This window comes from Neophocaena asiaeorientalis, unplaced genomic scaffold (genome assembly GCF_003031525.2).
Source record: "Neophocaena asiaeorientalis asiaeorientalis breed wild unplaced genomic scaffold, Neophocaena_asiaeorientalis_V1.1 scaffold275, whole genome shotgun sequence".
Classification (NCBI taxonomy): domain Eukaryota; kingdom Metazoa; phylum Chordata; class Mammalia; order Artiodactyla; family Phocoenidae; genus Neophocaena; species Neophocaena asiaeorientalis.
Genome location: NW_020173679.1, coordinates 1,275,205 through 1,291,088, shown reverse-complemented (window position 1 = coordinate 1,291,088; position 15,884 = coordinate 1,275,205). Strand labels below are relative to the sequence as shown.

General features: G+C 54.7%; 1 protein-coding gene across 2 annotated transcripts in view; it reads right to left on the bottom strand.

Moving 5' to 3' along the window:
* The window catches only part of CAPZB (capping actin protein of muscle Z-line subunit beta), a 136,838-nt gene that overhangs the window by 9,853 nt on the left and 111,101 nt on the right, over positions 1-15,884 (bottom strand). For both annotated transcript variants that reach the window (XM_024749708.1, XM_024749709.1), the window contains exons 5-6: positions 8,861-9,002; positions 8,373-8,489 (exon numbers count right to left, since the gene is read on the bottom strand). In XM_024749708.1, the coding sequence (XP_024605476.1) occupies positions 8,373-8,489; positions 8,861-9,002 (259 nt within the window). The remainder of the gene's footprint in view (positions 1-8,372; positions 8,490-8,860; positions 9,003-15,884) is intronic.

Here is a 15,884-nt window from a genome sequence, read left to right as displayed (position 1 = left end):
GGTCTGACAAAAATGAATTATGTCCTTCCACAAACTGGCCTCTCTGCCTCCCCAGCTCCACGCAGACGGCGGACTCCTGGCAACCCCAGGGAAGCAGTGAGGCTCTGGAGCTCAGTGAGGGCCCCATTTTATTTTATTTTATTTTTTATTTTTTTGAGGGCCCCATTTTAAATGCGCACCAACCACGCAGAGTTGAGGCCACAACTGGTGGCAAAGGGCTCAGGGCCATCAGGGAAGCAAAGTCACATCAGATATCCGATCTCTTGGGTATCATCTCTGCTTCAGAATCAAGAGCCATCCTCCAACAAAGGAAAAGGCTGGAAATGCTGGGCGCTCAAAGATAAAAGAGGTCTGGGCATGGGGGCCAGGGCGGGTGAGCCTCCCCCAGGAGCAGACTGACTACCAGTGAGGACACAAGGGGCCACGAAGCTTGAGGCAGGGAATCTGAGCCCAAGGCAAAGGCCCAGCAGGGCCCGGGGAAGGGAAGGAAGAGGGTGGGCCGGGGTCGGGGCAGAGGCCCGGCACACAGACATGTCTCCACGGCCCCCCTCCCCGCACCCTGCCGACTCCCTTCACACCTGGTCAGGGTCAGCTCGCTGGCAAAGCCGATCTGCCAAAAATAGAACTATTTTTGCACTGCAGATGTTATTACATCCTTATAAAAGGGGATGCCAGAGGAAAACATTTTTATGTGCTGTGGTCGCACAGATGTTCCACAAGGTGGTTCCAATGGAGTCTGGAGTCAGAGCACAGCCCGCCTGTCCCCATCAAGCACCTCCGCTCCTCTCCGTGGCCCGGCGACGTGGAGGACACGCGTGAGTGTGTAGAAAGCAGGCCATTTTCCTCAAAAGGGAAAACGTGAGCAGTGCCGTGCGGCACTTTGCAGTGAGCAGAGCCCGGAGGGTGGGGACCTGCAGGAAGCCAGCCCCGTCTAACGGCTGCTGCTCTGGAGCCCTGGGGGGCGAGGGCCTTCCTTGCCTCTGCACTGCACTGGAGAACCTAATACGTGCACCAGGCCCAGAACAGCGCCTGCTGAACAGCAGCTCCACTCCTGGGACTCTCCCCGGCCTGGCTCCTCCTAGTAATTGGGCTGGGCTCCGGGTCAGAGCGCAGCTGTGAGGCCAGGACGTAACATGCTGTCAAGCCAGAAGACAGTGGTCAGACAGCCTCTCAAGGAAGGTTCGGTTTGCCCAGTTTAGGAAAAATTTAACTGAGCCTAAAACTGTATACATTCTAGAAGACGGAAAAGTCTCTGCTTGCGTGATAGGTGGTAGTAGCAGTTAACAGCTATTATTTATTGGGCATAACCCATGTGTCAAAATGGTTTTTTATTTCTGCTCTACAACATCTTTCCAAGTGGGCATTATTAAGCTCGATGGTGAAAGTGCTGAATTTCAGAGAAGGGAAGTGGTTCGTCCAGGTCACACAGCTGGAAAGAGACTGGGCTAGGATCTGAACCAAGGTCTGGAGGATTCCAAAACCTGTTTTCTTCCAGGAGACTGCTCCATTTTCTCAACTTCACCCCCGTTCTTTACCGGAAAACTCAAGGCCAAACCGCAGTCCAGGGCTCAGAAATTCCGAGCAGTTTCATCCCTGCCTCACCCGCCTGCCTCGCCTGCCCGACCTTCCTAGCGGGGGATGGGCACAGGGAGGCAGCCTCACACCAGCTTTCCCTCTCGACCAGGCTGGGTCATTCCGCCCCAGGTCACCGGACGTACACCAAAGCATCCCTAGAAGCCACACCACTCAAGCCTCTCCAGCCCTGAACCCAGGAACCTCAGCACCTGGAGCTGGGCCTCCCCGGGTGAGAAAGTCCTCCCTGAGACACCCCGAGTTTGGCCTGGACCCCTCTGTTCCCCACATCTGGAGGGAAGGCCATGGGCTCTTCCCCCTGCAACATGCCGCCTTGCCTGACTGCCAAGCGCGAGTCAGAGGATTTCCCTGCATTAACACGCGGGCAGGTGCCTCTGCTGGAGTCTCACTGCTCGAAGATACATCACAAGGGAGCCCGGTGCTGAGCCGGGGGGAGAGCTCGCCTTCCGAGTGTCCGCCCTCATATCCCAGCTCCACAGGACATTCCACCTCTGTTTCTAAATATTTAGAGTTGGAAAAAAATGTCAAATGAACATCTGCAGGGCCCGGCCCCAGACTGGAAACCTTGGATCTCTTTCCCGAGATTCACAGTCTTGCCTCTTTCCCACGCCTCCAGCTGTCACATAGAAGTGACCTCTCAGTGCAACTTCCTTTTCAGCGCGTTGGTACTTGGCCTGCGGAAAGCAGCCTTCCCGCCGGGGCCCAGGTGGCAGCTGCCGCCCTCCCGCCCTCAAGGATTGGCCGTGATGAGCCTCTGCGAAGACGGCACTCACCTTGCCTCCCACAGCTGCAGGGATCTGCCAAAACACTTTCTCTGCTTGCTTTCCAGGGACGTCCCTGATCGCAAAAGGCCGGAATGGAGGAGATGGGTGAGGGCTCCTTGGTCTGAGCCCCTGGGGCATCTCCACAGCCCAGGTCACAACGAGATGTGAAATGTAGCTCCAGTACATTTACCAAGAGCGGTAAGAAAGTCAGTGAGGGGGCTTCCCCGGTGGTGCAGTGGTTAAGAATCCGTGGTGGTGAGGGGGGCCTTGAGAGAGGAGAAGATGGAGGCAAAGCCTGGGGAGCCAGGGAAAGGGACTCCTGGGGGGAAATTCCACCAAGCCCAAGCCATGGCCCTTCCCAGGACAGGCACAGGAAGCAGGAAAGTGGGGGAGCCCTGGGCATCGTGCCAGGGAAGGGTGGCCCCGGCCTATGCAGCTGCGGGGTGGCCAGTATGAGCTGGATGGAAACGGGAGAGCTGGAAACGGGAGACCTCGGCCTGGCTGGGCGCTCCTGCCCGCTGGCTAGGATGGCTGCCAGGGTCAGGGCCTGGCACTGTGGGCCTGGTGAGGTGGCCCCTCCCCTCCTGACACACGTGGGAAGGTGTGAGCGTGCAGCTGCCATTCCGCCTGGGTCACAGCAAGTACCGCTAACTGGAGGAACTCGAGCGACGAAGACCCACCTGAGCCCAGCGCTCACACCCTGGGGTCACCCCAAGACGTCTCCAACCCGACCCTCCTCTACTCCTCCTGCCTCTGCCCTTCCTCGTTATTTCCTGCCTTGAGGCTCCTTCACTGACCACCTGGCCACGGGCTAGTCACTGCAGCCACCGCCGGGGCCATCCTTTGAAGTCACAAATCTGATCAGATCAGTTGACTACTTAAAAAATCTTAAAACCCTCCGCACTACCTCTGGTGGTGAAGGTGTCTCACGTGGTCACTTGGGTTCCTGCAAGAGGCACCCAAACTGTGGCGCTGCTGAGCACACTCCAGGGAGGCCTGGCGCCTCCACTGGACTCCGTGGTTCTGGCCCCACTCGCCACAGGGCCTGTTTCTGGGGCCACTGGCCCACTGCCGCTGCCCACGCGGGCTGCTCGAGGGGCTGCCAAGGGGCTGCTCCTGGGCGCCCGAAGGGCGGTGTCCTGACTGCTGAACGCATTTCTGTGCAAAGGCTTACTGAGCATCTCTTAAATGCCAGGCCTACAGACAGGGGACGGACTAAGACCAAAAGAATGCAGTGCGGCAGAATGCAGCTTTCTTTTCTTCTAGGCAGACAAATCTGGGTTCACATCCCAGCTCTGCCTGCTACTTAGATAAGTCACCACAGCAAATTACTTAATAGCCTGACCTCAGTTTGCTCACCTGCTACATGGGAGCGGTAACTATGCCGTTGACAACCCAGTCAACAGAGACGCCCACATTACCACACGTGTTCACTCTTGATCACGATCTGCTCAGCTTTCCTGGAACCCCTTCGCCTCCCATCCGAGAGAACCAGAGATGTTTTCCCAAGGCTCATCCGGGACAAACAGCTAAACCCGCAACCCTCATTTCCCCTGTATGCGCAGAAGCTACACATCATTAACTTAGCTTTGTCACCCTCATTGCTTCCCTGCCCCTCCTTTTGCAGTTACTTACTTTGGAAACCAGCCCCAGATTTAATGCACCTCAGATGAGTTATGCGACCGGCCGCGAGGATGATGACAGAAGCATCAATTTCCTCATGAGAGCCCAAGAGCACAGGCAATCCAAACAGGCCGCGGCCAGCGCGTGCGCTGAGGACGCCGCTCATCAGGCCTGCGTTTGGCTTGGCAGCGGGTGCTGCTCACAGCAAGCCCAGACCCCGGCCGTGGGCTGACAGCTCTGATTTAAACTATTAGGAAGGCTGAGGATTAAATATTTGTCCAGGTCACTGTAAACCGGGTGGAATTATAAACAGTTCGGAGCGGTAAGTGATGCAGGAAACAGTTTCCGGATACGGGTTTAGGACTTTCCACCACTCCCCAGGTGGCAAGGTGTCGGGGAGGACGGCTGCGAGGGAGCCAGCTGCCTGGGGTCCGGCGGCCCCTCCCTGGTCAGTGGTTCCTGGAAGACGAGGGCCCATTTCCATGCAAAAGGATGGTCTCTGCCCAGTGAGCACTAGCCTCTGGGACGGTGTGGGGACAGCCCTGCCCAGAGGCCAGAGAAGGGGACCCCCGAGATCCCCTGCGGCTCCAGGCCCCGTAACACGGCAGAGGTGGTGCAGGTTCTGCGCGGAGAGTGTGAGGCTCCGACACGCGGCCCAGGCACCTGCCTTGCACTTCTACTGTTCGAGGGCACGGAGATGCTTCTGTGACTGCACTTGAAAGAGCTACTAAATTTACCCTTCCTGCCACATTTTAAAAAACTAATGGTTATGAAAAGCGTAATCATTATCTTACTGAAAAAGCCATTTTGATATTAAAAGGAACCCTCATGAAGTCAGGCACTCCCAGGATGAGGATGGCAACGGTCACCTCTGCCAAGGAAGGCTCCCTCCTGAGGCCCTTCTGAGGGATGCTGCACTGCAGCCAGCACCGGCTTCTCTGAGGCCAAGTCTCACAGGAGACTCAGGCCAAGCTACCTGTCTGTGCTTCCTCTTCCTGTCACACGAAGGCACCACTGCCCTGCACCAGCACAGGGTTAAGGCCTTCCCTTGGGGTGGGGCTGTTAAAAGTCCTAAACAGGACTCTTAAACGAGGGTCTTCAACCTGCTCAGAAGCTTCAAGTAGCACGTGAAGCAGAAGTGAAGACAAGTCTGCTCCAGGGCAGGCGGCACCTTCCAGTCCAAGCTCCCAGCTCACCTCACACACCTGGAAGGGACACCTTGAAGATGGGCTGCTCATGACACCTAAGCCAAAGATGGGCAAGAGAAAGGTACACAGCAGCTGTGATACTGTGATTTATAAGAAATACACAGTTTGGTCATTCGGACGACCAAAATACATTTCTCACGTACATCTGCTCTTCATCCATGGTTCCGGGCTCACAGCTCCCAAACCCTTGGAATTTCCTGGGCGGTAAGAGCAATGGGAGCATCTTTTGTTACATCTGGTCTCTTGTGCTCAGTTCCTGACATCAGTCGCTTCAGGGCCATCAAGGTGAAATGTGTGCCTTGTCACGCGTAACAAGCCCCTTTCCACCACAACTGGGTTTACGTTAATGAGGTGACTTTTGGAAAGTACCTAAGCATGGGGGCTGGTTGCCAGGGGAACCAACCATAAATAGAGGGGTGGAACTTTTAGTCCTATCTCTATTTCCAGGCAGGGGAGAAGGGCTGGAGGTTGAATCAATCACCAACTGCCAGTGAGTTAATCATCACGCCCATGTAATGAAGTCTCCACAAAACCCCACAAAAGACGGGAATCAGCTTCCAGGCTGGGGAACCAAAATGCTTCCAGGGCCCCAAAACCCCGTGAGAACGAAGCTCCTTTGTTTGAGACCTCGCCCCATGGACCTCTTCATCTGGCTGTTGATTCGTAACCTTTAAATATCCCTTGGAATAAATCGGCAATCTAATGAGGAAATGGGTTTCCTGAGTTCTGTGAGCAGCTCTAGCAAATTAATCGAACCCAAGTAGGGGGTCATGGGAACCTCTGATTTGTAGCCAGTAGGTCAGAAGCACAGGGGACAACCTGGACTTGCCACTAGCGTTGGAAGGTGTGTCTCAGGGGAGGGAGGAGGGCAGGCAGTCTTGTGGGACTGAGCCCTGAACCTGTGGGATCTGATGCTATCTCTGGGTAGAGTGTCAGGCTCGTAGGTGAACTGGAGGACACCCTGCTGGTGTCTGGAGTGCTGCTTGCTGGTGGCATGGGGAGCCGCCCCCCAAGATGGAATTAGGTACAAAACCCCAAAGAGTAGCACTCGTCAAGTTTTAATGTGCACATAAATTACCTGGAGAATTTTGTGAACTTTAGATCCTGATTTGGTGGGTCTGGGTAGGGCCCCAAGCTCTCTGCATTTCTGACAAGCTCTTCCGCGGTGCTGACGCTGGTCCCTCCTGGACTAGACTGTGGGCAGCTGCAGAGCAGAGGCTCTCAAGAGAGCCCTCCTGCCTGGCCGGGCCGTTCAGGACCAGAGAGGTGGGAAACAGAGCAAAGCAACGCTTCTTGCCACATCAAAGGAGCCTGAAGTGCAGAGACACACTGAGCCCTGAGGGCGAGGAGAGAGAAGCCATGGCCAAGCCTGCAGTCACCTGGTCCTAGCAGGGCAGGGAGCCGGCTGGGAAATGGCAGGCGGTGTTCAACCACAGGTGGCTCAAATGGCATCTATCTGGAAATGTGAAGCCCTGCTTAGGCGGTGAATCAGAGCTGGACAAGCTCACCCGGAAGACCAGTGCCCTAGAAAGACGGTTATCAGACTGATGTCTCCCCGCTATGGAAGTCTTTGGTAGCCAGGCTGGAGGGCTCCAAACTTGGCCTTGAACTAATACGAAGACAGAGTCATCTTAGTTAATATGCAAGGAAGAAAGCCGGAAGGAACAGCTAACACCTGGATGACCAAAACCGAGATTCGACATTATCTGTCCCTGGCAGAATGGACAAAAACCAAAACGTGAGTTCACATGTATAACCTCATTTTAAGAAAGATCGACTGCACAAGAACAGAAGGGGAAATCCCTGGACCGTCAACAGCTCGTGGGAAAAGAGGTGGGGTGGGGAGCCAGTGGGGGGCCGTGTAGCCAACTGCACGCCTGTGAGGTGCCTGCAGAGCAGCGCGCGGCCCATGCTGGATGCCTCTTTTTATGGAGACTGATGTAAAAGGAACGGGCTATCCTCCAAGGCAGCGAGCTCCCTGGTCCCACCCGAGCAGAGCGGCACAAACTGTCCTGTCAGGTTGGGAGATGACCTCTGAACTCTTCCCACGTCAAGACCCTGTGACTCAAGCAGTCTTTGGACTGCTTTGACCGGACATACCCATTTTTTCTGTATGAGGTGAACAAATATTCTGAGTTTTGAAAAGTGCCCTGCTGGGGTGCATAGCAGAGGATGCCAGTGACTATCATTCCGTTGCACCCCTGCATCCCTGGAGCACTGCTGCGGGGGCCAGAGCTGAGCAGAGAGCAGGTGTGTACCACAGGGCACCTGCCTGGGGAGGCCGGTAAACCCGCTCGGAGGCTTAACAGGCTCTCCCTCTTCTGGATCCCTGTAGCTTCTTTTTCAGTCCTTTCTCTCCTTCTGGGGACCCTGGCTACTATCCCCCAGCAGCCTGCTGCCAAGCCCCTAGGCTGACCCCCTGGCTGCCGTCACTCCTCACTGCCCACCCCCATCCACAGATCACGGCCATCCGTTCTCGCTGCAGAAAGCACCTCTCCATTGTCCAGTGGCTGCTGGCTGCTCACACCCAGCCCTCTCTCGACTGTGAGAAAGCTGCCTGATTTCACTCTAGGAAATCAACACCCACACCCCTGTTCGTCTCCTCGACCTAGCTAGGGTCACATGACCCTAGCGTCAGGAAGTGATTCTGTCCGGGACAAGTAACCTGACCCGCCAGTGAGACGTTCCTGGGGTTACACGGCAGACCTGCTCTGCGAGAGAGGCTCTCCCCCAGGATGGCCAGAGGCTGCCAGGAGCCCCCGCATGGAGATCCGGAGTCCTGCCCACATCATTCGTGTCTTAGACCCAGGCGGGCTGAACGATGTCAGAACGTCACAATTAGGTGAGCTGACTCATTTCCATTTTCGCTTAAGTCAGTGAGAGTTTTACTTCTGTCACCTAAAACCAAGAGCCCTAATACATCATCTAAGCCACAACTGAGAAAGTAATCCATTCTAAAATGTTACCAGCGGTAATGCCCTAAACATCACGGGAGCATCTTAACATAAATACCTTGATCCCAAGTAAAACCTCCCGTGACTGAATGTCGGGAAACACGGACAGGCCTGTGGGGAGATCACGTCAGGCGCAGGGGCTGCCCCAGGACCCTCTGTGGGGCAGCTGCTCACTCATCTCCACACACGGCCAGCCCTGGGGCTGCAGCCGGGGGCAATGACCACTCTACCTGTCTAGTAAGGCTGCCGCCGAGGTTCATGGTGCCAGAGCCGGATTTGTTGGTCTGCAGCCACAGCATCACCGTGGAGGTCAGCTTGTAATGGGCGGTGCGACCGCTGGACTTCTCCTGTAGGAAGAGACAGAGATCAGAGCCTTGGGCACAACCTTGAGCTGAGGAGAGCCCGAATGGCCCCTGAATTCAGGTCATTCTAACACGTCCCTTCCTAACACGTCACCATGACATGACCTTATAGAATCCCAAATGGTTTTTAAAGGGGCCGAATCTGCAGTCACTGTATCCAAGTTCTTTGGGGATCTTTTTCATCAATGACTACTGCGATCCTGACTTATCTTTATCCACATGGCTGTGGGCACTTTTAGGAATCACAGGGGTTTATACGTCACAACATATTCCCATCAAGAAGCACCTGCTAGGGAACAGGCCGCACCGTTTGGGCTGCCATCTGCAGGTGGGGGGTGGGGGGTGGGGAGCTGTACCTGCACTTCCACCACGTGGATGGAGTCCCAGCAGCCTTTGATCTTCTTTGATCCATCTCCAGCCTTCTTTATGAGGATCACTCCAGCAAAACCATGATCCAGATCCCAGAGGTAGACAGATGAGACGCCGCCTTCAAAATACCTGCAGGAAACAGGCCCACGTGTCCATGAGATGTTAAGCCCGTCAAATTACAGATCACCCCAGGTCCCAGGGGTGGTCATTTGGCAAAGATTCATCTAAATGTCTCTCTGGGATTAACGACCCTCCCTACGGTGGTTCCAGGGTTGGTTCTTGCATGTGTCCTGCTCATTCGTTGGTCAGGGGAGGGGATGCAGCATCCTTTCCGGTGGGGGGCTCACAGAAAGAACATGCAATTAGGAGTCCAAAAGATGAATGTGAGTCTGAGCTGTCCTTCCTCTAGCTTTGTGGCCTTTGGCAAACTGACTCCACTTCTCTGGGCTTCACATTCCTTCCAGAAGAAGGATTCAGAACGTGTGTGACATGTAACAGACCCTCAGTGGGGGTCATTCCTACTGAGTAATCATTACCGTGTGATACTCCTATCTTTTGGGATGGCTACTTTACAGACGAAAAACAGGAAAAACAGAGCAACAACAGTCCAGACTTGTCCCACTGAGAGCAGACAGAGCTCTGTTCCCCCTGGAACGCTCCAGGGCCTGCACACGCTGGGGCTTCTGTGGGTTTTTCAGAGCAACCTGCTGCAACTGTATAGCCTGAAACGAAGGGCTATGGTTGGGACCGAGCTTCCTCTGCAAGTCTGAGGCAATACTGAAAAATTCCTAATTCAGATCAAATGCAGGAGGGAAAGAAAAGGCCAGAGGAGCAAAGGAAATGAGGCAAGGATCCCAAATTCAAGGGCACCAAGGCAGCGGCTGTCCGTACAGGTCCGAGGAGCTCAGAAAGCAAAGGCGGACCACCAGCTGACATGCAGCACCTCAAATTCTGCTGACGACCAACTACGACTCTGGAACGATGGAGTCTCTGGTGGCTAATAGCACACTCTTTACCAGAAAGTCTGTGGCCTCTCTGACCCCATTTAACCCTGCATCAGTGGTGCAGAAGGTGCACTCCGGGACTCTCCAGAAGGCCCGGGGCCACGGATTCGGATGTGAGCAGCAGGCAGGCACCGAGACGCATGGGCTGGGGAGTCAGGCAGGCACATGTCCCCATGCCCACCCCGCCAGTCACCAGTTACGTCACACGCTTATCCGCCCGATGACTACTTATCAAGAGCTACCAGCGACCGGCTCTGCGAACTGGGCCTTAGTTTCTTTATAAAGCAGGGACAGTATTGGGACTTCCCTGGCAGTCCAGCTAAGGTTAAGGCTCCACGTTCCCAATGCGGGGGGCCCGGGTTTGATCCCTGGTCAGGGAACTAGATCCCGCATGCCACGACTAAAAGATCCCACACGCCGCAACTCAAGACCCGGCATAGCCAAATAAATAAATAAATAAATATTAAAAAAACCAAACAAACAGGGACGGTATCTACTTTCTAGGACTGTTGAAAGACAAAAACAATACAGGAAAATAGATACCTGACCAAAGATTATTATTTTCATAACAAAAACAAGTAATAAAAATAAACATGTATATGAATTACACCTCGACAACGCTGCTACATGATAAAAAACATACATGGTAAATGCTAATATTTAGAGAATGTAAGCGATGGGTATTCCAAGAATTCTTTGTACTCTTTTTTGGATAATTTTGCTGTAAATCAAACTCTTTCAAGCTAAAAAGTTTTCGTACAAAGGCCAGCATGTGATATACACCAGAGTGTAACCGAGAGACAGATGGAAGAGGTAGTCCCTCTTCATGCTGGCGAGCTGCAGGGCCCCGCGGCTGCCTTGTCTCTGGCTCTGACCCACCGCAGGCCCACTGGGCGTGGCGCATGAGGGTCCACACCTAGGTCTGTTCCCCTCACGCCCTCCCCGCCAGAATTCCTCAGGGAGACTGTCCCCACTGCTCCATCCCGCGCTACCCATTGCGATTGAGCTGTCAAGTGAAATTCACAGCTGTCTCCCCCGGCCAGTCGGCCCCAGAAGGCCGGTGACGGCAGGAGGCTGTATGAGGTGCCAGCCCCGGGGCTAGATGGTGGTCAAAAGATTGAGGGACTGAGGTTGAGGGACTGAGGGAAAGGAAAGATTGAGGGACTGAGGGAAAGGAAGGATTGAGGGACTGAGGTTGAGGGACTGAGGAAAAGGAAGGATTGAGGGACTGAGGGAAAGGAAGGATTGAGGGACTGAGGTTGAGGGACTGAGGTTGAGGGACTGAGGGAAAGGAAGGATTGAGGGACTGAGGACTCTGGCTTCCGATCAGGGCAGCAGAGCGGACAACTGTGAGGGGAAAGCACGGGAGAATGGAGAGACACACCTGCGGGCCCGAGCTCAGCGCCAGCCCAGGGCAACTCCGGGAACCTGGCCAACGCTGGGCACTCGGGGACCCCACTCGGGAAGGCGCTTTCCCTTGTTCTAGATCTCTCCCCAAACCCCAAGTAGGTAAGTGTTCTGGCGTAGAGCCTGAGGCCCCCCCCACTTCCCTCCACAGGGCCACCCTGACCCGGCCCAGCCCTGCAGGGAGCTGGTCACACGCCGGGCCACCCTGGAACGCTCCTGGGACATGTGGGGATGCATCGGTCACCTTGGGACCAGACCCCTCACTCAGGTGAGCGGGCGGCATGGGCTCCGGGGTTTTGGTGCCCCCTCCCCGAATTCCCCGGGAAGCAGAGCTGCACTATGGCGGGCGGGAAGGGCAGCCTAGGGCAGACCCGCCAACACCCACCCTTTCGGTGACAGATGGCTGGGTTCCATTGCATGGTTTTCCCTTTCCGCCTGCTTGTCGGGAGAGCAGCCCCACATCAAAAGGGAAAAAACAACTTTTAAAAATGTGGCTTTTCTTGTGCTGGCAGAAGTGGGCCGCTAATTCCTTCTTTCCTGGAGCGAAGGCGCGAAGCCCAGCGGGCGTGTTCATCCTTCTGCCCCTCGAAGCCCGAGGCCCCCCGCCTCAGGCGCCTTTCAGCCCAGAGTGTTGTTCTTGTCTCTGTGCTGGGACTCGGGGGAGGGCAGGTCAGGCTGCCCTGGGAGGGAACCAGCACAGGGCCTGGTGGCTTGACAACCCTCCTCGACACCACCTGGCAACCAGATCAAAAGCACCGGGTGGCCTGTTGAGCCCTCTCAGTCGCCTCCCTTAGATTTCTGTTTTCTTCCAGAAAAATAAAACAACAGCATTACCGTTTTGCGGGGCGGAACTGGCCATTTCCACTCCAAAGTCCCACCTCACGGCCCGGCTCCGCTCTGGGCAGCTCCTCCCTGGCATCCTCAGCTTCCCTTGTGGGCCACACTGACCAGGTCCAAAGTTACAAAATGTTGGAGACAAAGGAGGTAAAAATGCAAGCTCGACTCTGATGCTCACGTGGGTTACTATTCTTCCCCCCAATTAAAAAATTTATTAGAAGAACATTATTTTAAAAAAAGGAAGTTTAAAATTTTAGCCCACAACACCATAAATCAGCTTATCCCATAAATCTCATTTTTCCTAATTCCCCTCCAGTCTCTGTCCAGATGCTTACTTTTTATGTAACTGTAGGCACAGCAAGGGGGCTGGGCTGGGCTTTCCTCACTTGGCCGGAATCACGAGCACCCTTCCACGGACCCACGTGACCTCCGAAATTGGTTTCATAGCTGGGAGAGTGTCCCGTTGGGTAGTCCCCTAACTTACAGGCGATCGGACCTTCAGTAAAGAGACGAGGGCAGCAGCGCCAGAGCGGACTCACATTCCATTCACCTAAAGGGACCTCTGGGGACGTGCACGGCTGCGAGTCTCAACCCGATGTTCCAGGACAAAGGGACCGGAGGACGCGTGATGAGAAAGGGCCGGCTCAGACTCGCACGGAAGGCCAGCCTCTGTGGCAGAGTGGCCACGGGGCACTGACAGCCCCCCGTCCCACCGTTTATGGCCCTGCTCTGCGCGTGAAGCGTTAATTAAAGAGGGACCTCAACAAGTTTTTGGAAATTTATTCTTACCTACTGTACTTTGATCATAATGACATGAAACGGGAAAAAAAATAATTTTTATGTGGTTCACATTTATGAGTTTTTACATAAAGGCTTTTGTGGGTATTTTAAGAATGTGCTAAAATGTTGTCTGAAACCACATAAAGCCATCTGAGGAGTCGCCCGCCAGAACTAACAGCACACACATGGAAGCACTTTAGCTGGCCTTTGTATATTTAATGAGTCAAATAGTATTAATATTGTTTAAATGCTAACATGCTATTTCAATAAGGGGGCTCTGCCATCCCTGGCGACTCGCTCTCAGGCTGCACACGGCAGCATGAACAGGCATCAAGAGTGGCCTGGCGCTACAAGCAGGCGGCTGAGGGGTTCACCCGGCCGGCCTGTGCTCTGCCCCTCCTCCACAGGGGAGGGAGGGAGGACGGTCCCAGGACCGCTGCCATGGCCCAGCCGCGCTGGGCACAAAAGGGGAGGCCCAGAGGTCTCTGGTCAAGGGGGCAGCTCGGGGAATATCTTTAAAACGTGGACGCCCAAAGACGAAACCCCTGGGCTTTTCTTAGCCCTGGTACCTTCAGGGAGTGAGGGCTGAAATCCACACACACGGTGAGGACGGTGAATGACCTGTTAGCCACAGGGACACAGGGACAGTCTGTGGGGACGCTGCAGAGAAGCCGGCTTGGAAAGTCGAACCAGGGAACAGTGGGGCCTTTCAGAGTTCCAGGAACATCAGTAGGGGAACCGACAGACCGACCCAGACCAGCCCGGGAACAATGAGAGGAAAACGCTGCTCTGATGTCCACCCAAGAGTGAACTCTTTCAACCAAGCGCCATCGGCTCCACAGTTGGTGGCTTCCAAGATCTTCCCAGCAGATTAATATATTTTTAAGGCAAATGGAACTGCAGAGAATTCAGACAGCTGGCATTAAGGAGATGGGGGCGCCTGGATTGGCTCCATTAAGTCCCACCATCTGAAAAACAGCATGTTGACCACAACCAGGTTTCATCAACTTCAAAAGACCAGGTCACCAGGGCACTGTGCTGGGTAAGCCAGGAGCCCCAGGCGAGCCCCTCAGGTGGGCTGGCTATTGCCCCGCACAGCCAATCACACTGAAGTGCCTGGGCGAGTTAGACCCTGAACCTGGATCAGCGAAAAGCCTGGGGTGTCAGTGACTCTCTTCTTCCCAGAGAGCTATGTCGTATTCCCCCTGAAATGCACTCCTCCACTTGACCAAAGTCAGCGTCACGCATACAGATTCTATGACCATAACTCTCCAACCTCAGGACTGCTGGGGAGGAGGAGACAAAAGGGAAAACATAATACTTCATACTCAAAATGACCTACTTCACAAAAGGAAAAAAAACAAAACAAAACCCAAAACCTAGTTGGGCTCCTAAAGCTTTATGGAGTGTTTGAGGCTGAGGTGTGCGTGGAGACCAGGATGGAAACTTGTTTCAGGAATCTGGGCTGTATCCAGGCTTGGCCAACGTGGGGCTGCGCATGTATGTAACAGGGAAGCCGGGACTGGAATCGGCTTGGAGGTTGGCCCTCCCTCTTTCCCATCAAATCGCCTCCTGGGAGAATAGCCGGACTTGTGGCTCTGATACAGAGGCCCCAACAGGTAATGAGTCACATGCCATGACCCCCACGAAAGAACCACAGCCAGCACAGATCTGCTGGGAGCAGGGTTCATTCAGACGTGGTCCTTTAGCCGAAAGTGGGCTGGGCAGCCTTCCCGGGACTGGGCAGGAGGCCGGAGCGGACGTGGATCTCTGGCAGCGCGATGACACCTGCGATTCGGAGGACAGGCAGTCACCCCCAAACCCAGACAAGTCGGTGGGGGGTGGGGGGCAGCACAAGGCCACACCCTTAGGTGCTGGAGTGTGAGCTTCTGCAGTCGGCTTCATTAAACAAAGCCAAGAGGAAGGCAAGGGATATTTATGCGGCACCAATGTGGTTTTCTCGTTTGTAAGATGAAAACATTGGATCTGAGGCTCACTAGGGTCTCTCCCAGCTCTGACACTCCAGCATCAGGTGGCTGCACGAGGGCCGGTGTGAGGCAGACTCAGTGCCACAGCGCAGATTCCGAACATCTTAAGTTGACCAAAACTTTGCTTACACACCTCCAGTGACAGCCGTCTCCACCATGGTTTTTGGAACGCGTCCCAGAATCTGCCCACGGACACGGGACAGGTATTCTGTAGACATTCCTTCCAGCACACACAGGTGCAATAATCCCCAGAGCAAACATGCCGATCGGCTTAGGCATGCGCGACTTTAATGCCAGTTGCACTTAGACGTGCACATCTGGACCGTGGCTGCGGCGCTTTACAGCCTCGCTTTACGAGGTTTTTATTGTTTTACTTAAAGAGGAATAATGAAGGCCTCTCTGGAAACAATGGTTCTGCTGCAGGGGCCGCCGAGCTGGCCTGGCACCCGACCACACCGTCCGCACTGCATGCCACCCGTGAGCATCCCCTGCCTCTCCGGGCTACCCGTGAACACACTGCCCACCCGGGAGGATGTGGACGCTCAAGGCCTTCCGGAGTTGCCATCGCCATCGCCCAAGAGCTGCCGTTTTTGAGAACCCATTCTGTGTCAGGGGCTTTGCATACATTATTCTACAGTTAAGATGGTGGAAACCCAGAGAGCGAAAGGAATGCACCCAAGTCACACAGCTGAGAACTGGGGAGCTGGCTGCCCCAGAGCCACGTCCTGTTCTCGTGGCCCTGGTTTAGCCTGTGGGGCTGGACTTAGGTAAATTCTCTCTCTCTCACACACACACACCCACACACACACACACACACACACACACACACACACACACACACACACACACACACACACACACACACACACACACACACACACACGCCGCTGTAAACAATGCTGCCTCAAGTGCAGGAGAAAGTCAGGGAAGGAAGGAAGGGGTACAGCAAGTGGCCAGGAGTCTGGGCAACACCGAGAACCCTGCGCTGGGAGTTC